This window comes from Canis lupus, chromosome 37 (genome assembly GCF_011100685.1).
Source record: "Canis lupus familiaris isolate Mischka breed German Shepherd chromosome 37, alternate assembly UU_Cfam_GSD_1.0, whole genome shotgun sequence".
Classification (NCBI taxonomy): Eukaryota; Metazoa; Chordata; class Mammalia; order Carnivora; family Canidae; genus Canis; species Canis lupus.
The window spans coordinates 15,046,248-15,069,521 of record NC_049258.1 but is presented as its reverse complement, the minus strand read 5'-3'; the positions used below and the strand labels follow the sequence as shown (position 1 = coordinate 15,069,521).

Below are 23,274 nucleotides of genomic sequence, written 5' to 3'. Positions count from 1 at the left end.
CATAGGACCTATTATATGGATGCACCAGGCAGGCCCATACGTCTAACCTGAAATGCTTCTCAACTGCAGAACAATAGGTGCCACATAATAATATAATATTTATCACCCAGTTACCCCATCCCTTCCAGCAATCCTGTTTGTTTCCTATGAATAACTGGGTGATGGACATTAAGGAGGGCATATGATATAATGAGCACTGAGTGTTAAATAAGACTGATGAATCACTGACCTCTACCCCGGAAACCAATGATACATTATATATTAATTAATTGAGGGTTTTTAAAAGATTTTATTTATTTATTCATGAGACACAGAGAGAGAGAGGTAGAGACACAGACAGAGGGAGAAGCAGGCTCCTCGCAGGAGCCCAATGTGGGACTCGATCCCAGGACCCCGGGATCACACCCATACTGAAGGTAGATGCTCAACCACTGAGCCACCCAGGCGTCTCAATTAATTGAATTTAAATAAATTAAAAAAAAAGTTCACTCATTCAAAGACTATGCTAGGCATTGGAAGCTGTTTGAGCATTTGAGTGAAGAGGCAGGCAGGCCCAGGTAATTCCAAAGGGCCACAGAGCACACACACACACACACACACTCACACACACACCGAGTGTGACTTTGTAGTTCACCATCTTCTTCCTGCCCTTCCCTCTTCCTTTTTCAGGCTGTTCCTGCAGGCGAATGTTTCCAAGGTGGCCAGCCCCTCTTCAGATCTTTTGCAGGAAGGAGATAAGGCCACAGAGTGTAGCCGCAGCTGCTTATAAATGTAGAGTAATGAGATCCAATCTCCTATTCAGACATGTGGGAGCCAAGGGCCAGTACACGGTGCCCCAGGAGCTGGGCCAGGCTGGGTCAGGTCAGGACTTGCACTAGGGTGCCATGTAGGGAGCAGAATGTGATATGAGGAGAGAGTCAAGGTTCAGTGGGAAAACCCTAAGTGAGAGCTGAGCTGATCACTATTGATTTAAAGAGCCTTGCTGACTTCAAAGAGAAGCCATGACTCTCAGTACACATCCACGTGGAAAGCAATGGAAAGCTGAGAAAGTTTAAGTAGAAGGTGGTGGACAGAAGGGAAAGATTTCTTTAATAAAAGGGGGGGGGAGATTTATTTATTTATTTATTTATTTGAGAAAGAGTGCACAAGCAGGGAGAGGAGCAGAGGGAGAGGGAGAAACAGATTCCCCATTAATCAGGGAGCCTGACACGGGGTTTGATAGCGGGCTCAGTCCCAGGGCCCTGGGATCAAGACCTGAGCCAAAGGTGGAAGCTCAACCGACTGAGCCACCCAGGCACCCTGAAGGGAAAGATTTCTTGAACCAAGGAGAAGAAAGTGATCCTGCTGCTTTTCATAGATGCCTTTGGGGAGGGAGGTTTTCGGGGCAGCAACCTAACTCAGGCAAAGGACATTGTAACTTAGTTTTTAAACCTAAAAATCTTGTTTATGTTGAAATCCTTTTAAAGAAGAGCGTCATGTAGAAATGAGATCATGAAACCGTATCGTGAGAATGTGAACATCTGCATCCTTGTATCTGAGCCTAAATCCAAACACTACTCACTTTTTGAAATATTGTATTATATATATAATATATATGTAACTAATATATATTACATATGTAATTTATATATGGAATTATCATGGTCCTATGGTGAATTTTTAGGAATGTGGCTTAAATTCACATCAAAAGCCAAAGCCTTATTTTCTGTATTTCTTGCTTTAGACTGTGGTCAGCATCAGGAATGTCCCGTGGAGAACTCATGAGTCCATTAATGCGCTCCAGAAGGAAAGAAGGTGGGCCCCACGTGTGACTGCACAAACACTGACAGCAGAGACAAACCAAAAGCATTTCCCTTTGCTTTTATGGGAACAATCTCTGCAAAGATAACACCATGCTTTTTTTTTTTTTTTTTTTTAGAAGAAATTCCTTAAACAGAGAAATTGTAAGCCTGATAGGGTGGTAAAAGGGGGCTTTGGCTCTATTTGAGTAGTTAAGCATAATAAATCATCTGGTTAATTATATTAAGGTTGGGGGACAGCATGGGAAAAAGAAACTGATACATCACTGGTGGTCATGATAAGCACAACACTGTCTAGAAAACTATCTGAGAATATATCTTTGCAGTCTGCTATCGAATCCCTGGGCTGACTCCTTTCTGAAAAATCCATCATAAAGATATATTTGAAACTGCAATTATGATCAAGGATTTTAGAGTCAGACTCTCATTTCACTTGAGTATGACTGCCTGGAAGTTTGTGGGCTCTCCTTCAGAGATGCCCACTTTGGGAGGGAGCCCAAACTAAATTCCAAGACCTCTTCGAAAGTGATTTAGGAATTTCAAAAGTTCTTTTTTTTTTTCTATCAGAAAACCCTATTAGTATTTATTGAAGTATAGTCAACATACAATGTTACACTAGTTACAGGGCTACAACTTAGTGACTCCATTTTGTACGTTACTCAGCTCTCCCCATGAGAAGTGTAGTCACCTTCTGTTCCCATACAAAGTTACAGTAGTACTGACTCCATTGTCTAGGCTGTACTTTCTCAATTTCTGTGGCTTATATATTTGAGAACCACATGCTTATAGCTCCTAATATTCATCTATTTTGCCCATCTCCCACCCTCTTCCTCTCTGGCAATCAGTCAACGTGATCCATCACATTGACAAGAGAAAGGACAAAAACCCTATGGTCATCTCAATAGTGGCAGAAAAAGCATTTGAAAAAACACAACATAAAAAGCATACTATACTGGGTTTTGAGGAAATATCCATCAACAGAATAAAGTCCGTGTAGGAAGGCCTGTCGCTGACATCGTACTCTGTGATGAAGACCTGAAATTGTCTCCCCTAAGAGCAGGAACAAGACAAGGAAGTCCCCTCTTAGCCCTGGAAGTCCTATGGTAGGAAACAGACAAGGAAAAGAAAAGGCATACACACATGTAAGGGGAAAGTCAAACTGTCCCTATTTGCAGAAGACACGGTTCTAGAAACAGGAAACCCTAGAGGCTCCACCAGAACTGTTAGAGCTAATGAGGGACATCACTAGGGGACACAAAATGAACATAGAAAGATTGGTAGCCTTTCTGTGTACCAACAATGAACACTCAGAAAGGAAATTAAGAAAATGACTCCATTCTCAGTAGCATCAAAAAGAACAAAATAATGAGACTGCACCAAGGAGGAGAAAGGCTTGTACACTGAAAACTGCAAGACTTTGGGAAGACATCGGGGCTTATGGGGTGGGAGCCTTCATCTTGTTAAAATGTCAATAGTCCCTGAAGCGACCGTCACTTTCAATGGAAGAATTTCAAAGGTTCTAATACTGATAAATCTTGTTGCACTTCCCACCAACGACCTAATTTCCACAAATCCACAAATATGCTAACCACACTGACTAAAGAATAAGTAACAATTTACTCAGCCAATTTTAATTGTATGCATACTCTATAACAAGGACTATTTTAGGCCTGGGCCTGAGGGCATTTGGCAACAGGCAAAATAGAAGGAAAAAGTTGCCAGAATAAAGAGGCAATAAGCCATTATTAAGTGATAGAGTAAGTAACATGTAAGTAAAATACTAAGTAAAATATGTCATATGTCATATAATGTGACTGTCCAGAGGTTTGAAGGCTGGAGACCAAATCCAAAATCTCAGATCATATCAAACTCTGTAGCAATTAGACATGGCAAAAAGCCATGGAGACTAAAACAAAGTAGGGAAGGAAAAGGGAGGTGCTGGAGGCGAGGTTGGGGGTCCTGGTTTGCAGTTTTAAGTAGAGAAATCAGAGATGGCCTCGTTGAAAGTAAGATAGTGTGGGGGCCTCTGTGGCTCAGTGGTTGAGTGTCTGCCTTTGTCTAAAGTGATGATCCCAGGGTCCTGGGATTGAGACCCACATTGGGCTCCCTGCATGGAGCCCGCTTCTCCCTCTGTCTATGTCTCTGCCTCTCTCTCTCTGTCTCTCATGGATAAATAAATAAAATCTTTTAAAAATAAACAAAATAAATATGATAGTGAGAGACGACTTGAAGGATGTGAGAGGTAAGGAGAGCAACAACCTGGGGAAAGAGCATTTCAGGCAGAGGTGCCAAAAAAGCAGACTCCCAGGGGAGGACAGGCCTGGTGTGTTCAGAGTAGCCAAGAGCTCTGTGTGGCTGCAGGGCAGTGAGTGAGCAAGAGGAGGCAGACAGCAAGTGAAAGAGGAAAGGGAGTCTTGGCCAACTGTTGGGCCACGTCTGCCTCTGAAGAACTTTGGCTTATTCTACACAAGGTGGGAGACCGTTGGAGAGTTTTGAGCAGCGGAGTGACATGATCGGGTTTATGTTTTATTATATTTATTTATATTTGGTTTATGTTTTATTTTTTCATTTATTTTTATTTAGTTGGTTGGTTGGCTGAGTTTTTTAAAATTTATGTTTTAAAAGAATTGCTCTGACTGCTTGGTTCATTCTTAAACCAATAAACAACTAGACTTAGGAAGAGAAGCCAAAACAGACTCACAATTCATGTACTGCCCACTTCATTGTTCCTTTCCTATCCTGGTCAGGTGTTAGGTGTTTAGTCATGACATGTATCCCGTCATTCTAAATGGAACGATTCCAGACAAAAGGATACTAAATAAAGTCAATATTCAAATTTAAGTCGCTAGTGAAGGTAATCCAAAACATGCATGATGAGTTTTCTGGAACACCTCTAATGCCAATGAAGTTCTTGGTGGAATCATATACGTAAGAGACATGAAGGGCAGCGGTGCCCAGTGAACGGTCAAGCAGTGTTGATCAATGTTAAATAATAGAGGATGCCCAGGCTTCTCCAGCATCTTCTCCCACAGAAAGGACTCACAGCACATCTCGCTAGGGCTCCAGTTAGTGTGCTGGCATCTTGTCCTTCCAACTCATTCAAACCTGTCCTCTTTGCAGATTCCTTAAAAAACAGTTAAGCCGATACAAAGACAAGTTGCGAGCCATATATGCCTCCCAGGAAGAAAAGAGTTGCAGATTTGAAACAAAGATTCACAAACTCACAGCCAACCAGGAGAGCCTGTGGACCCAGCTACAGCAGATGGGGCAGGATCTCCAGGTATGAAATGTGGGGGACCCTGGCCACCTGGGCCATCCAGAAATCTGACCGCAAATCCTCTGGCTGTGAGAGGACTTCATCCTGAAGCTTCTCGTCTCACATACATCAGCCTCTTCTCTTTCCCTCTTCTCTCTTTACCCTCTTCACCTCTCCCTTTCATCCTGCAGACTACACCCTTCCCCTTCCTGAAGGCAGCGCTGTTAGAAGAATTGATGGCACAGATTTGGTGCCATTTAGAAACTATAGATCTGTGGGATGACTGGGTGGCTCAGCGGTTGGGCGGCTGCCTTGGCTCAGGTCGTGATCCCGGGATCCGGGATCGAGTACTACTTCGGGCTCCTGAGGAGCCTGCTTCTCCCTCTGCCTATGTCTCTGCCTCTGTGTGTGTGTGTCTCTCATGAATAAATACAGAAATCTTTAAAAAAAAAAAAAAAAGAAACTATAGACCTAGAGCCAAGCAGTCCTTTATAGCATTGATTCTTAGCCTCTTGGTCTCTACATCCTTTTTTACATTCTTAAAAAATTTTGAGGATCCCAAGGAGCTTTTGAGTTTATATCTATTCCTCTTTACCATGGTCAAAATTAAAAGTGAGAAGAGGCTCAAAAGTTTATTAATTTAAAAATGGAATCAACACACTATATATGAAACAATTTTAAGCAGTAACTATATATATATATATATTTTAAAATATTTTATTTATTTATTCATGAGAGACACACAGAGAAGGAGAAAAAGAGAGAGAGAGAGAGAGAGAGAGGCAGAGAGGGAGAAGCAGGTTCCATGCAGGGAGCCTGACATGGGACTCGATCCTGGGTCTCCAGGATCAGGCCCTGGGCTGAAGGCAGCACTAAACCGCTGGGCCACCCGGACTGCCCCAGTAAGTATATATTTCTAAAAAAAAGAAGAGTGGCATCTTTTTTTTTTTTTTTTTTTGGTAGTACACCAAAACATAATAGGTGCTTGTTCCTTAAAAGGTAGTTGCAGCATTGTATCTGACATCTACCTCACACTCTGTTTCATTAAAATACAATGTTCTGTTGTGCTCTTTGAATCTTCTATCCCTGCATGATTTTGCAACATGATACACCGGTAATTTGGAAGTTCACTGAGCTATGCCAGACTTCCTAAAGCTCATTATAAAATATCCATCCCCCCCGCAAAAATCACATTCATTAATATCACCATTAACCTCATTGGGTAAGTCTTTAAGACTATGTACATGGTAGTGGATGCAAGTTTTTAAGAATTCTGATGTTTGGTCAAAAGCTCAACTGTTAAAACTGGCAATACATATCGTTAATTGTTTCCTTACTGTGACAGTCTCACTTCACTCGTTTTTGAGAAAATATTTGCCAAACAACCACATCTGAATAACATTCTGCAAGTGGTTCTTTCACGCAAAAGGCAACTTTTCTGTTTCAATGACATTAGAAGTACTTTACACACCTCCCCTTTCATCATACACAATGTTGAAAAGATATGTTATAATTAGGCAAATTAAGAGTTTTTGTTACACCATCAAGGATATTCTTAAGTGGAACTGTTTTTTGTTGTCATTTGCTTGGTTGGTGCTTTGAGCTGCAAGGACATGATGGTAGAGAATACCATGGCTACTAGCCCTGTCCGGTGCTGCCTTGATTTATACTAAGGCACCAATAGCTTTAGCCTTACTTATTTTTGACTTTGTCCCAATCCAGACAAATGTCAACACAGTGAGCAGACGAATAACATCTAAGTATCATTGCGAAAATAATTGACCTTGCAGACCTCTAAAAAGGTCTTAGGGATTTCCAGGAGTCTGTGGACCACACTTCAGGAATTGTGCTTTGTGGGGAGCATAGCCCCTAGACTTTATACCTATGAATTATTATAAAAGCCATCCCCAACATTCCTACCTAAGTGGATCATTATGAACATGTTTATTGTAATACAATTTAGCTACCAATTCAATATATGCTGATGTTCTCAGAAATGCCTTGTGATATTTTTAGAACTTGAACCTTTAGGACCTAGAATTTCCCCAGATTCCTCATGATTACTCCCTGTGATATTTTAGAATCTGAGCTGTTGTACTTTTTGTGGATAGTTTTATATGGACATTGAATTCACAGCATAAAACAAAGTCATAATAATGGATTTAGAAAGGAGAAGGAAAAAAATCTTGCATTAAAATTTCCTACTAGAAGATGGAAACTTAATGCATTTATGAAAAAAGGTAAGATAAATGTTGATTTCTTCATAAAGTTTTCTTTATCCAGGCAGTGTTACAGCCACTCCATCCTTCATCTTCTTCCTGTCAAAATATGATTTCCAAGGGTGACCATGGAAAGGGTGAAAGGTTTCGGAGGGGAGGAGATTCTTCACAGGTCTTGAATGCCACTGAGGATCATTCAGAATGGGAACCTCTTGCTTACCCAACCATGAATGACAGAAGTCACCAAAGTCTACCAAATGCAGAGCATGGTCTACCAAACTCAGAATCACTGGAGGCGGTTTTGCAGCTGAAGTCAACACAAAGCACCAGGGCACAAAGCCAAGCACAAAAGACCTCAAAGGAAGTCTTTAGCTCCCCTCCGGGTTCCCAGGGAGGACTGCTGCAAGACACTCCCCAAATTGTTCCTGCTGAAATCAATGGTCCTGCTCTGGCAACAGAAATGAAAGACATGGTTAACATCCAGCAGGGAAAGGATGAGGTAGAGGGAGAGGAACTGCAAGAACTATTGTCAAAACTTACAGATGCCTTCACTCTAGAAATGCCACCAGGTAAGATTTTCCCAATCAATGGAGAGAGTGATGGCCTGGGATTCAGGCTGCCATTTAAACCCTGAGTTTTTAGGTGGGGAAGGGGCAGAAGGAGGGAGAGAAAGAGAGGACCCTCAAGCTGACTCCATGGTGAGCACAGAGCCCTACACAGGGCTCAGCCCCAAGTGCCCCTAAATACTTGATTTTACAGTATTATCCCAACAGCTACAATTCATCTAGTGAGTAGCAGTCAGAGTTGTGAACCTTTTGGACATAAGTAGCCATCTCTGAATAGATGTAGAGCCATGCCCGATTCACAGGGTTTTTGTGAGCATTAAATGTGATAGACCATAAGAGAGTTTACTATAGCACCTGGCACAATCCAAGCATTCAAGAATAGTAAGTAACTACAAATATTTTAAAAATCAGCAGCTATTATAAGCTGAACTGGAGAAACAAAAACAAAAAATAAAAATGAGATGTCAAAGCTAAAAGACAAAAAAAACAAGTATTTATGTGAAATCTAAATTATAGAGCATTTACATTATGAAATTTTAAATTATAAAATATAAATAACAAATATTAGATAATTTTGTTATTGCAGTTATGATCAATAGTACTACTACAGATATAACTGAGCAACCTGATATTACCACTTAAAAATGAGGATAATAAATGATGCTCTTCCTAGAGGATCATTGATTAAGTTTCTTTTTTTAATGATTAAGTTTCTATAATGTAATGTAAGTTTCTACCATCATTATCATCACCATATTCTTCATAAGTTAGGGCTCATTGATAAATTCCGAAGGCTCTTTTTATTTTTTTTTTTTTTTATTTTTTTTTTTTTTAATTTTTATTTATTTATGATAGTCACAGAGAGAGAAAGAGGGAGAGGCAGAGACACAGGCAGAGGGAGAAGCAGGCTCCATGCACCGGAAGCCCGACGTGGGATTCGATCCCGGGTCTCCAGGATCGCGCCCTGGGCCAAAGGCAGGCGCCAAACCACTGCGCCACCCAGGGATCCCCGAAGGCTCTTTTTAAAAATATTTTTAAGCTATAGTTATTTCTTCTGTTTTGGACTGACATTGTCTTACAGTGTTTTGTTACCTTTATATACCTATATGCCTATATCCATGTCTTTTAGAAGCCTAAGATCTTTTATGTTCAAGGGATCATCTAAGGATTCGCAATAAAACAAAGAATAACATTCTCATGTAGTTCTGAATTAGAAGCCTTCTCAAAATATTTCTGAATTGACAGATGAGTTTGCTAGAGCTGATGTAACAAAGTACCTACTATAGGTTGGGTAGCTTAAACATCACAAATTAACTTTCTCACATTTTCTCATTAATTTTCTCCTGAAGGCTAGAAGTCTGAGATCAAAATGTCCCTCTGTGGCTTCCCCTATCCAAATGTGCTCTTTTTACACTTGATCTTAGCCAAGAAGCTGAGAAGCGATTAAATTTACTCATTTTATAGACACTATTCACATTGGATTAGGACCCACCCACAGCACTTCATTTTAATTTAATTAACTTTTAAAAGAATCTATTCCAAATATATTCACATTCTGAGGTATGGGGGAGAGGACTTCCACATGTGAATTTAGGGAGGGAAACACAATGCAGCCCATAACAGTTGAGGAGCTGTAAAATCAGGACATCATAACGTCAGTCATATATTAAAGTTGGCAGAGCTGAGTCAATGACGTAATTATTTGGTGATTCTAAAAATCTCTACTGTGAAGAGTTGGAGTTACAATCCTTGTAATAGAGAAGACAAGATCACAAAGATGCCAGAAGCACGCTCAAACTGCCTGAGACAAAGACAGGACTCCTTGTGCCTGATTCTGAGACTGACACAAGATTCCACCCACCATGTTTCTATCTTAACTTCTTTGAGGTCATGATGAGTACTCAAAGCAAAGTCAACATCTACTTGAAGTTCTTAGGAAAATTTCACATAAAAATTTGACTTTTATTCTGGAAAAGTCTTTTAGTCTTTAACATCTTCATTTTTATTTTTCAATTTGTCTCTCCAGCTGAGCTTATAAAAGCTGCTGATCCCTTGCCACACTCACAAATCTAGTAGACTATGTTGCACATTACGGATTGCTAATAAGCTAGGTCTACTACATACATTGGGAAGACATTGTTCTAACACTTATGCAGCTGCATACCTGAAACTAAAATATTCATACATATTTTAAATTACCTTATTAAAATCTATATATAAAAATATATATCTATATATACACACATGAATATATTATTAAAAGGAAAATCATGAAAGGGTAAAGCTTATTTCTACATTTAGATGATGCCATAATGTATAAAGATGCAATTAGTATTGTCCAATCTTGTAGAAGATGCAAAAAATAAGTCCCCCCAAATTACTTAATTTCCACTTTAAATCTTCCACTTAAAATTTAAATAAAACTGTTGAAATGCTGCTGCTGAAGTATGCATTATCATACAAAAGTGCTTATGATGTTAGCAAGAAGGTTCATACTTTCCCTTTTTGTTATTATAGTAGTGTATACTTTGTGATGACTCAGCAAAAGCTAATTGATAAGATTTAAATTTCCAGTCTTATTTTTTTTATCAGCCTTGTTTCTATAATGCCTTTTAAAAAAATTTTTTATTTACTGATTTGAGAGAGACTGAATGAGAGAGAGAGCATGAGTAGGGGCAGGGAGTGGGAGAAGCAGACTTCCTGATTAGCAGGGAGCCCACTGTGGGGTTTCAGGGCTTGGGGCTCTATCCCAGAACCCTGGCTCAGGGTTCAATCCCAGGACCCTGGGATCATGACTTGAGCTGACGGCAGATGCTTAACTGGCTGAGCCACCCAGGCACCCCTCCTCAATGCTTTTAAGCATAGGATCTATGTTAATCTCCTGGAGCCAGGAGGTCTTGGCATCAAGATATCTAGCATCAGTGGTCTGGAATAAGCACATGATGGCTTTGCTCTGTCATTCCTTAGATACCATTGATTGTGCTGGAAGACCCTAAAGATTTCATTATCTCTTTGTCCCTTACAAGGAGAACATATCATAAGGCATGTATAGGGTGGGGGTTCAGATCCTAGCAAGAAGAGAAGCAGGAAAAGAAGCAAAGGGGGAAAAAAAATCAAGCATTTTCCTTCACAGGGTCTCATTGGTTTCTCTGTCTCACTGTAGCTGACTATCCTTTCTAATGGGGGTTTTGCTAAGAGTTAATCCATTTTGGACATTAAAATGAACTTTAGATTAAAAGCTTAATTAGACCAAAATAACAAGCCTAATGGTCAGTTTGTAGGCCGTTGTAGACATTTACTGAACAGAGTCATTCAGTATCAGGCTAAGAAAACAGGATTTCATGAGACTATGAGAGTTTAATAGAAAGTATGTAGGAGAGGTTCCCCAAACCTCTTTGAATTCCAAATGTTGGGTTGCAAATCAGTAGCAAACAATTTGCTTTCCTTGCAGGAAAAGAAGTCAACTTGAAAGTGTCTAACACTATTTTCTTCTGTGGTGACACACACACAAAAGACATAATTGTCTAGTTTTATTTTCTCATTAAATTATTTCCAGCCCATTTGTAAGTGAAATTTCCTGTGTATCTCTGAAATCCTTTTCCCAGCTTGTCTCCCATCACTCTTGGTCACCTGTTCACCAATTTTAAGGATGAGAAGGGAAGGCCAGAGAGTAGATGTGGGAGGGTTATTCCTGTTCCTTTCTTCTTCACGTGAAACCATCATCAAAATTATTAGTATAAATAATCAGAAAATGAAGCTTGAACTTGAGCAAATTCTAAGAAAATAAAGAGCAGTGGAAGCTCAGGAGAGAGAAGTACAACAGTGTCTCTTTAGCTCACTTATTTAAGAAAGTAGTCTTCTCAAATATTGCCTGTGGATCCTGGGGGTGTGTACTGAAATCTTGTTGAATCTTTCTCTGTCTCTGTTTCTCTCTCAAAAATAAGTATGTATGAAAAAGTAGAAGCCTTTGCTCTCAATGAAAGAAGATACAGACTTCCAGCAACTAAGCTCCATGAAGGTAGAAAAAAATTTCTAATTGATTCATCATTCATTCACTCATTTATTAATTCCACAAATATTTCTCCAGCACTTATTATGTGCTAGATGCTGGGTGTTCATTTTGAAAGGGGCGCATTACATTTTTAAGATACTCTAGCATTAAAAAAAAAAAAAAAAAAAAAGATACTCTAGTGACACGTGGAGAATGGTTTGGAGAAGGGAAGTGAGCAAAGAGACCAGGTAAAAGCCTGTTGTAATCTAGGCAAGATGTGGTAGTGGCTTGGCCCCCGGGGAACAGGGATATATTTATTGTAATGAGGAGACCTGAGATAGGGGGCGACACATCAAGAGTTCTGTTTTGATCACATTAAGTGTGAGTTTCCTGAGAAACATCCAATATATCAGAGCACCCATCAACGTACACAATCTGGAGCTCACAGGAGAAGTCTTAGTACACAGTAGATACCCAATACATATGGGTTTGCTTAATTAATTACTGTTGTAAGGAAGACACAGACTCAGCCTTTCCATTTCCCAGCAGAGTAGTACTAGACTAGATAACCTAATACTTTTTAATCACTATATCCATCATTCTGGTAGCCTCCTCTCACATCCCTGATTCATTCAGAGATTCATTCGGATAGATTTTTAATTACATTGAAGTGAATTATTTTCCCATTTTTATTTCCTTTGGACTGTCGATTGCACAGGTATTTCTAACATCTCATGAGGCTACCATTTGTGCTTTACCTTAATTCAGTCTCTATATAAATGGAATCTCAGGTGTATGCCAGGCATCATGCTAGGAGCTATAGGTGAATGTATATCTTTGGCTTTTTTAACATTGCAAGAGACTGAAGCTAAAAAGAAAACAGCCAAATAATAAGAAAAACTTCCTATGAATGAAATGGATTATTGCTTTCCTATTTCTTTATTGCTGTATTTTAAGTTTTTATCATTGTGTGCTGAGAAGCAGAATATCCTAAAATAAGTTTGCCTCTGGACAAGGTTTTCTTTATTCAGGCAATAAAATATTATTTATTCAAGGTTCTTGTAGTTCTGGAACAATATTGGAGAATAGATACATTTAAAATGCCACGAATCCTCTCCTCTTATGTTCAACAGAAAACAGCCCAGAGGAAGCCATTATATAAATCACGAACCTAAAGTATATAACCAATAAAATAAGTCTTTCCAAGTTTTCATTTCCCTCAATTTTATTTTTTATTAATCACACAAATAATGTTATACTGCATGTTCATAGTATTATGCCTAAGTGTACAGGATTTTTAAAAAATGGATTCATTCACTCCTTGTCACCAGTTTTCTCAAAGATAATGACTGTTACCAGTTTAGTGAATTTTTCTTTCAACTCTTTTCTGTATATTTTGATGTCTTTCTCCACATAAGTTAGATTGTTCTTACTTTTGATTTTTTTCACTTGCCAATATAGCTCAGACATTGAGCAATTTCATTTTTTAAATGCTGCATAATATCACAGAGTATAAATTGACATAATTTATTTACTGATCTATAATTAAGTTGCTTCCAATTTTTTATTGCCATAAGAATGGTTTGGTAAATGTCTTTATGATCTATATCTTTGTACTCATATATGAATATATTTGTAGCATCATTTTCTTTTTTTTTTAATTTAATTTAATTTTTTATTTTTTTTTATTTTTATTTATTTATGATAGTCACACACAGAGAGAGAGAGAGAGGCAGAGACACAGGCAGAGGGAGAAGCAGGCTCCATGCACCGGGAGCCTGACGTGGGATTCGATCCCGGGTCTCCAGGATCGCGCCCTGGGCCAAAGGCAGGCGCTAAACCGCTGCGCCACCCAGGGATCCCTGTAGCATCATTTTCTAGAAATATAATTCTTAGGTTAAATATTATGCATATCAAACTTTTGGTTGATAACTGCCACGCTGTAGATCTTTCTACAACACTATCTCTCTTATAATAGATCATAGGGAACTACTGAAAGCATTCATCAGTAGCTGTACAGCGCAGATTTTCAAAGCGTGGTCCCTAGACCAATGGCATCAGAATCACTTGGGACCATATCAGAAATGCAAATTCTTGGACTACCTCCCTGATACACTATATCAATGAGGCATCTCCAAAGAAACCAAACCAATAGGATATAAATATAGAGATAGGAAAGAAACATTATTTTCAGGAATTGGCTCATGTGATTATGGAGGATGACAAGTCCCCAGATCTACTGTCAATAAATTGGAAACTTAGAAGAACGTATGGGTGTGGTTCCATTGCAAAAGCTGGCAGGCTGGAGACCTAGGAAGATATTTCGGTTGAAATCTGCAGGCAGAGGAAAACTGATGTTGCAGCTGCAAGGCAGTCAGGTAGGAGAAATTCTCTCACTCAGCTTTTCTGCTTAACTTAGGTCTTCAGCTGATTGGACGAGGCACGACCACATTAGGGAGGGCGATCCGCTGTAGTCGGTCTGTAGATTCAAATATCAATCTCATCCAGAAACACCCCCACAGCACACTCAGAATAAAGTTTGACCAAACATCTGGGCATTAGTAGCCAGTCAAGCTGAGGTATAAAATTAACCATCATATATACTGAATCAGAGCTCTTAGGGTAGGAGCTAGCAATCTGTTTTTACGCTCTCCAGGTGATTCTGACATACACCAGAATTTGAATACCGCTGCTCTAGAGTGGGCTTTCTGGCTACTCAGATTTGTGCTCTGAGTCGTGGAAGAAGGCCTTTTAAGAACCCACAACCAAGTGGTATTAGCAATTGATCATGACAAATAATAGCCATCCTATTTGCCAGCTGGTAGAAAAAGGACATTCTCATCAGGAATTGGGGAGGAAGAGTTTCTGTGCTAGAGTTTTAGCAAGATCAGCTTAAAAACCTACAGGCACTTTCTCTGAAGGACTCTTCTGTTTGTTGTTTTCAGGCCTGCAATCTTCAGTAGACATGGACCTGTATTGTGGAGCTGAGCGGGTGTGCAGGGCCTTCTCTGCTCTCGTTGATCAGATCACCGTGTCCAACTTGAAGTGATAAAGAGTCCAGGTTCAAAGGCTCCTTGGGATGACAATGAAACATGTTTTCAAAATCTATACTGAAAGAATTAAGCCTTTTACCTCTCAGTAATTTGGTGTGAAGTGTGAAGAAAGTAAGTTTTATTTTTAAATCTCCCTACTCATGTGTCTTAGTTCTTCAGTTCAGAGTAAATCCTTGGGAGGAAGGGGTGGTGGAAGGAAATGGAAAGAAGAGGCCAAGTTAAATCTGTGTATGCTGAGTTTCCAACAGAGGGCTATTCTTAATTTGAATATTAATATTCAAGTGTGTGATTTACATGAATTCATGCAACTGTTTTCTTCAAGTATTATTTAAATTATTGAATCGATGACCAAATTTTCTATCTGGATGCTCCTGATGGAGGACAAGCTTGACACAGCACTAAACACACACACACACACACACACACACGAGTGTATGCAAAACTGGTGAAATCTGAATAAACTTTGTGGATTGTACTAATGTCAATTTCCTGGTTGTATTATTGTACTATAATTATGCAAGATGTTACTACCATTGAGGGAAACTGGATGAAAGGTATACAGGATGTCTCTGTATTATTTCTTATAACTATATATGAATCAATAATTATCTCAAAATAAGTTTATTTTGAAAACATGAATATTTCTTGCTAAAATCCTATATCCAATGACTTTGGCTAAAGTACCCGCCAGCCCCCTTTCTCTGCGTGTATGATTGGGGTATAGATGCTTAACTTAATAACATCCAAGTAATAGCTAATATTCTTTGACTATCAGAGCACTTAGTTTCTAAGCACCTTACAAGTACTAACTCATTTAATCCTCACGAAAAAACTAGCAAGTAGAGATCTCATTTTATGAAGGAACTATGGCACAAAGAGCATCAGTAACTTGCCAAAAGTTGCATGGCCAGTAGTTGATGAAGTTGAGATTTCAACCTGGGTTCTGAGCCTATACTCTATACTTTCTCTCAATAAATATTGCTCTGATTCTAGTGTTTTGCATATTATCTTGATGTGCAATCCATGTTGCATTTAGAGAGGCTACCAATTCTTTTAATATGATCTGTAATTTATAGTACTGTTCCAGAAGAAAATGATGTCCAATTTAATAGGATTAGGACTAGGTTATCCATGTTCAATCTCATGCTAATATTTGCTTTTTGGCCTATTACGATTTTTTAAAATTTTATTCTCTGTCTTTCTCACTTTATCTCGCTTGTTCCTTATAAGTTTAATAAGCATCCCCTAAAACACTGATCAGCAAGCTACACCCCACAAGCCAAATCCTGCTTACTGCCTGTTTTATCCAAGCTATGAGCTAAGAGTGGTTATTACATCTTAAAAAAATGATCGACAGAGTCAAATGGAGAATATGTTGTGACACCTGAAAATGATATGGATTTAAATTTCATTGTCCATAAACAAAGTTTTATTAGAACACAGCCATGCTCATTCATTCACATAGTGTCTATGATGACTTGTATTCTACAAAAGAAGAATTGATTATTAGTTTCAACAGAGACCAGATGGCCTATAGTCATATGATATTTGCTATCTGAACCTTTATAGAAAAAATTGGCAGGCCCTGTTGTATACTACCCAGGTGTGGGAGGAGCAAAGGGCAGGCTTTTCTATAAGCAAGAGTGGCAAGAGTAGCATTTCTTCCATGATTTATAAGAAATAATAAGTTTACATGATGTTTTTTTAAGAATGTGATGAAAGATATTAGAGAAAGTGGCATGAAAGTAGAACCATGAGTCCATGTAGAAATGTAATGTGGCAGCTTTTAATGTGCCCTTCTCCTACCCAAGCTGAGGCTGGTTCCCCTTCCCAAGTTCCTTCCCCAGACTCATTTCCCCTGTTTTTAGGACTTGGTTAATTCTCAAATGCAGCTGTGTCTTCTGATAACCTTTAGATGAGGTTTTTAGTTTAAGGAGACCCCTCAACCTCCAGTGAAAAAACATTTACTGACGCTTCCTTTAGGTCTGGAAAAAGCAAGTGAATTGCCAACATATCTGAGATTCAAATTGGTTGTCAAGTATTGGTTGTGATAGAACAATTGGAAAGATGAAGTAATTAGAGATAAAAAAAGTCGCATTGTGTCTGGATCTCAAATATGTTTGCTCAATGGATTTCTCTGCTGTGAACCTCATCAGGTCTGTTCATTTTTCAGGGAAAAACTTTTAATGGATTCTTTCATTATAATGCTGTTCATTTTACTTTTTGTTTGCTTTGCATGCAAAATGTAACTGACCACTTACAGAACTTTAATATTTAATAAAATAGAAAATATGCTAATTGGAAAATACTTATACTTACTGCTATTTTATTAGAGTTTAGATTATCAGTGATGGTAACATCAAAGGTTGAAATAAAGAGACTCCAGTAATGTTACTTGAGGTCCAGAGCTTTTATTAATTTTGTTTCCATTAGAAGAATGCTTTACTTGCTATTTTTGTGCATTTTTTTTGTTTGCTGTCTGTTTTATATAGTATTCAAAAATATCCTTTCAAACAAGATTTAGGTATTACAGAGTTATTAAGTGATAATTAATAAGTATAGTTCCTTTTATGCCTGTACATAAGCAATGGCTAATGGCTTGGAAGTCATGCAGTGTATTCAAGTTCAATGTATGGCCGTTTTGTTCATTAACAATATCCAGCATCCCAGAACAATTTATCAGAATGAATACAAACAATCTGATTTGTCCAATCCCCTGGTCCTCTTTGAAAGCTATTTTAACTCTCTCTGACAGTGGGATGGTCGGGCATTAAAGCTACCATTTGAAGGAACATGTTAGAATGAAACCTTAAGTTAAGTACTCAGAATGTGGCTGATGATTTATCTCTGAACATTCCCATCATTTCAAGTAAACAAATGATCAATAGTCAAGAAAAACGTGTTTTTTTTTTTAAATTCCAAGATGTGAGATAGCTCTGAAGTTAGATTTATTTTCTCTTTATTTCCAGGCCACTGGTGACTTTTCCAATGAACTTAGACCCACTCTTGTGCAAATGCATGCTTATCAAACCTTCAATCAACTCTTTCTTCTTTAGGAAAGGTGTTCTTAGTTGCTGAGAATATGCACCTGAAAGTAGAGAAAAGTAACTCATTGTTAGAGCACCAGATTATTCTCAGGTCACTTAAATGTCAATAAATTGGTTTTATTTTTTTTTAATTTTTATTTATTTATGATAGTCACACACACAGAGAGAGAGAGGCAGAGACACAGGCAGAGGGAGAAGCAGGCTTCATGCACCGGGAGCCCGACGTGGGATTCAATCCCAGATCCCAGGATCGCACCCGGGCCAAAGGCAGGCGCCAAACCACTGCGCCACCCAGGGATCCCAATAAATTGGTTTTAAAAGAAAGTTTGTTGGGGTTCCTGGGTGGCTCATGAGTTGAGCATCTGACTTTTGGTTTCCATTCAGGTCATGATCTCATGGGTCCTGGGCTGGGGCCCTGCCTTGGGCTCTGCACTCTGCAGGGAATCTGCTTGAAGATTCTCTCCCCCTGCCTCTTCCTCGACTCTCACACCCTTTCTGTCTCTCTCAAATCTTTAAAAATAAAAAATAAAGTTCGTTGTTTCTGTCCTTATCAAAAGTCTCTATAAATTTGTTGCAGGAGTGTGTATGCAAATCTGTGCTTATGTGTCCTTTGCAGTTTAAATAACATAAATTAAGTAAATTGTAATAAATGTATTTCCTTGTTAATGAATGTGTATGTACTAAGATGTTTTTCTGATTAAAAAAGTAAAAATGGTCATTATACAATTTTTTATGTTAAAGCTTTATGCGTATACACTTCAGACCATAATTTCATTAACCATTACATTTCAATCATTTCCAAGTTTTCTGTTGTTATAAACAGTATTCCAGTGAAGATCCTTGTCCTGCATTGTTGGCCACATCTCTGAATGTTTCCTCAGGATAGATTTCTAGATGAGAAATTTCTGAAGATGTTACTAGGAAATTTCTTGGAACCAGTAAAGTAAAAAATCAAGCATTTGTAAAACCAATTATATATATTCCTGAAGCATTGTTTTCTCTAATGCTTAGGGTTTAAAAAATAAGCACAAACATTTGCCAGCTAGACACCAACGGCAAATATCATCATATTATAAATCTAAATTTTAATTTCCTCATCATGAGCAATGCAAAGACTCACAATCTTCCTAGAACACACAAACTGCCAGTCTCAGGCAGACAGGTTTTTCTGTTTTTCTCATTGGCAGAGCAAGGTTTGTTGCAGAAAAAGGCCATTATTTTTGTATGCAAGCAAGGATGTCAAAATCCCTTTATTTGCATTGAAGTTCTTACTAACCATGAGTTAAACTTAACTCTATTATTCCTATTTGAAAGTTAATCAGCCTACTCTTTTCCTAAATCAATTAATAACTCATTATTTCTCTCTGCCTTGACATGATCCATGGTAATTTATTGGTTAAGCTGGGTTACACCATCTTCACACTTTCTGGATATTTCAGCATTCAGCCCTTGACTCATATCTTTTTAGACTAAATAACAATGATCTTTTGAGTCTTTCCTCAAGTGATGATATCTCTAGCCCTCAGAATTTTTGGAATTCTCTTTTCTGGATGCCTTCTGTTCCTGCTGAGCATTGTTAGAAACAACTACAGTATCCAAGTCATCACCCAGTTCAAGCTGTCCTTGAGGTAAAGCTCTTCCAGACTCTATCCATAGTTAAATACATGCCTTCCATAAATTCCCCTTTTGTAGAATCACAGAACACTAGAATGGAGAATGGAGAATGGAGACTTTGTGGGCCATCTAATTCTTTCCTCACCCCTCTTTTTCAGATGAAGAAACTGAAAGCTAAATCAGTTAATTAAGTTGACTTAAGTTACATAGCTATTTGATATCTCTTGTTTTCATTATTTGTTGGCCCAATATTGACAAATATGATATATTAACATACATATAGGAGTTTAATGTTTTTAACAAAGCATGATTCGCAGCAACATTTCTCAAGTGCATTTAAACTATTTAAATTTGAGGATATAAAAATAACAAAAATCTTTTTGCAAGTTATATAGACACATTAGTTCTTTCCTTCTGCTCTGGTGATTCGATATCCCCAAGAACTATAGAGACAAACATCTCTTCACCCTCACCCCATCCCAACCTGGTAGTAGATTAATCCCTTATGAACAATAGAAAAAATTAGTGGAGAATCTGTGCAGGTACATCCAGAGCCCAGTTGAACCACTAGAGATTTAATCAAGCCTCTTGAGATGAAACTCAGTGTTCCAGCAACTATTTAACTTTTAGACATGGTGTCTCCTTGACCCAAGACCCTCTCTGACTGTGATTATACAATCTAAATGGAAAGTCTTGTTTCCTGATCTGCAAACAACTGTTTATGTCAAACATTAAAATAACTTCAATAAAGTAAAATATTCCCTCCTGCTACATAGCTGCTCTGGCTAAAGTTTGCAAACCAGCTGAGTCAACAGCAACTCTGTAGCAAGAAGAAAGAAAGCGCCTTCCAAAACTGAAAATAAATCTACTATTTTTTTTAAAAGAAGAAGAAATTCTATGCTTAAATATGCTCAAAAAATTACATGTAGCTTCAAACTATTCTGATAGCCACATTGCAAGCAAGCCAACTGAAAGCTGTTTTAGAGAAAGACCTTATGTGTGTATATAATTGTTTTCATATTCACCTGAACACAATTATTATTATTTTCATTTAGTCTATAGATACTTTAGTAATTTAAAATGAGTGCAAAATACCTTTAAAAAGCCCCAATAAATATGGGTAGTGATTTGAGAATGACAACTAAATATGATAAGAATGGAAGAAAGAGTTCTATACCACAAGTGAAGAAAATATCCAATTCTATTGATACTGATGTCTAAACAGCCTCTGTTTAAAACAGTTTTTTAAATATTGGTAACCAACATTGAAAGACACTTACTTTGTATTTCTTTAGTAGCTAAGCTGGTAAAAGAATATTTCCTCTAAAAATGGAAATTGGTTTAAGTTACAATAACACTTGCCAAAATAGTAAATTTATCTATAAATAACAGCAATGGATTATCTGGTTTAATGGATCAGCAAACCATGAGGATTTTTAGCTATTGAGGTTAAAACAAAGTAGATATATAAAGGCTCTACAATATCTTGGGAAACGGTTGATCTAGAACTATTACTGTTAAGTATTATTCCAGTAGAGAAATTATAGGGATATAAATGTAAAAATTAGTTATGCCTCAGTTTTTCACTGTTGCATAAGTAATTCCAAGAGTTATTATCACCCAAACAGCCTTTGTTGCAAGGATTGGAAGCTCATTGGTTGAAACAACATTTAAAAAGGAATAAAAACAATATGAATAGAGCTAAGTTATCTATTTCTCAGCTTACTCACAGGGGCTCATTTGCTCTAATTCTAATTCTATAAAGGATATTTCTTCTAGTGCCCCCAGAGAAGACTGATTTTGAATATAATATTCGCACCACTGAGAATCTCTAAATTTGTCGGAATTTCCAAATTACTAAAAATTAATCACTCAGCTTGCTGAAAGTTAATTACATATTTGACATTTGTTCAAAAAGCAACAAGGAGTGAATCTGCAAGCCAGCCAATTTTTCTGCCTTTTATTTCACCAGCTAGGTACATTGCAAGGAGCCCCTCCATTTACATGGAAGCCATATTTTATTCTATTTAAAGGAGATAAAAGCTTGTGTGTTGTGAATATTCCCCAGACTTACATTCAAATCTTCCCAAGTCCATAGCATGTTAAAGACAGGTTATGACCCCTAATATTCAGGCTAATCACTTTATACTTTTGTGTTGTATTTTGGGAATCATGCTTTTTCTTACTTGTCTTTTTATTCTTCCTTGCTGGTATTTACATGAAGTATGAGAATGAAGACAATATAATGATATAGACAGCTACCATAAAATACAAAAGGAAGTGCTATCTTCCTATGACTTCTGTGCTCTTGAATTCACCCCTGAGAGGAATATATGTGGCAATGAATTCCCCTAAAACCATTTCCCTCTTCCTCACAATTGGGCACATTCATACTTGATTGACCATTTTGAAAGACATGGGACCTAGAATTGACCACCTTGTTTTCTCCCTGTGTGCTGTGGATGCACTGCGGAAATCTTTTCTTCCTTCCCAGCCAATTGCCTCCTTCCTAAGCCATGGTTCCTGGAGAGGACACAGTCCACATAGATGTCCCAGAAGAGTTGGGCCAGATCCCAAAACAGTGCTCCATGCTTCAAGTTCTCAGATGACTTCAGGTAGATCATAAAATCCCAGAAACCTGAAACAGTGTTAGAAATTCGAGGCTTCCGCATTTCCAGGAGGAGCACTGAAGAAGATTCCCAGCACTGAGGATCAGCTTGGTTAAGAGCCAGCAGGTCTGTCTGGCTATGACAGAAGAAAGGAGAGACACAGCACATTCCCACAATGAGCAGGGAGCAGGTAAGGGTCAAGGGGCAGTAGATCCCTCTTCTGTTCCCAGGATTGGCCATGGGGCTGAAACTGAATAGAATGGAAATATCTTACAAATCCTTACTTGAGCTCCACTCAATAATGAAAATAATCATGCTTTTAAAAACCTTTGTGCCAGCAAGGGAAATACGCCATTGTCCCTAGGAAAATTCTTACACCGTATCTCCCATGAGTCCCATTCTACCTAAAATGGGTCATTGCCACACCAGGTACTATGAAACCAAGATATTTAGATTAGAAAGTATTAATTTCTAAGACATGTTCCTTTAGGAAATGAGTAAGTGAATTTGTTTTCCCTAGTACAGAGGAACAGAGTTTAAAAGAATATACAGTGAAAATTTAAAGTCTTACTGCATGACTTTAATTATTCTATAATATCATAGTTTAGCCTACCTATTCTAATCCAGGACTCCCATGCAATTAAGAATTTTAATATATTTCATCCTTAGATGTTTTCTTATTTGGGGTGACTTTCAATTTTTAAAAAGCATAAAAATTATAAAATGTTGTAAATAAACATAAACATAAGGTTTATGTTTATTTAGATACTAAAAGTATGGGAACCAAAGAGCATATATTCAATCCATTAGAGTAGAGTCAATTGACATTTTGTCAGCACATAAACTACTCTACAATTCTGATATAACTTTCATAAAGATAATGTTTTACCATTTCTTTCTTCTTGCTATGAATCTTAAGAATTTTAATGAAAACATTTGCCTCTCATTCAACTTTTCTGGCTCTCAAAGCCTGCTGCAATAAAAGTAAACCATATAGGAGCACTTAGGTGGCTCAGTAGGTTGGTTGGGCCTCTCTTTGTTTCACCTCAGGTCATGATCACATGAGTCATGAGGTCAATCAAGCCCCAGGGGCTCCATTCAGCATGGAGTCTGCTTGAAG

General features: G+C 38.0%; 2 protein-coding genes across 2 annotated transcripts in view; one reads left to right on the top strand and one right to left on the bottom strand.

Annotated features, from left to right (window-relative positions):
* The window catches only part of DYTN (dystrotelin), a gene marked incomplete at its 5' end in the record, with an annotated part of 53,376 nt that extends 38,403 nt beyond the window's left edge, over positions 1-14,973 (top strand). The window contains 4 exons of the mRNA XM_038585902.1: positions 1,724-1,794; positions 4,920-5,079; positions 7,339-7,843; positions 14,777-14,973. Coding sequence (XP_038441830.1) covers positions 1,724-1,794; positions 4,920-5,079; positions 7,339-7,843; positions 14,777-14,880 — 840 coding nt within the window. The remainder of the gene's footprint in view (positions 1-1,723; positions 1,795-4,919; positions 5,080-7,338; positions 7,844-14,776) is intronic.
* A 2,323-nt stretch (positions 14,974-17,296) lies between these two features.
* On the bottom strand, positions 17,297-22,408 carry FAM237A (family with sequence similarity 237 member A). The gene is made up of 2 exons (XM_038585102.1): positions 21,983-22,408; positions 17,297-17,972 (listed from the first exon to the last, which is right to left on the bottom strand). The coding sequence occupies exons 1-2, from the start codon at positions 22,392-22,394 to the stop codon at positions 17,833-17,835; spliced, it is 552 nt and encodes a 183-aa protein (XP_038441030.1). The 5' UTR covers positions 22,395-22,408; the 3' UTR covers positions 17,297-17,832.
* Positions 22,409-23,274: the final 866 nt, after the last annotated feature.

What these genes read in the sequence shown, in the direction of transcription:
- FAM237A (XM_038585102.1), bottom strand. Translation starts at nt 22,394, where the DNA reads ATGGCCAATCCTGGGAACAGAAGAGGGATCTACTGCCCCTTGACCCTT. An exon ending in GCACACAGGGAGAAAACAAG is followed by an intron (nt 17,973 to 21,982) that starts GTGGTCAATTCT and finishes CTCTACTTTCAG; the next exon opens with GTGCATATTCTCAGCAACTA.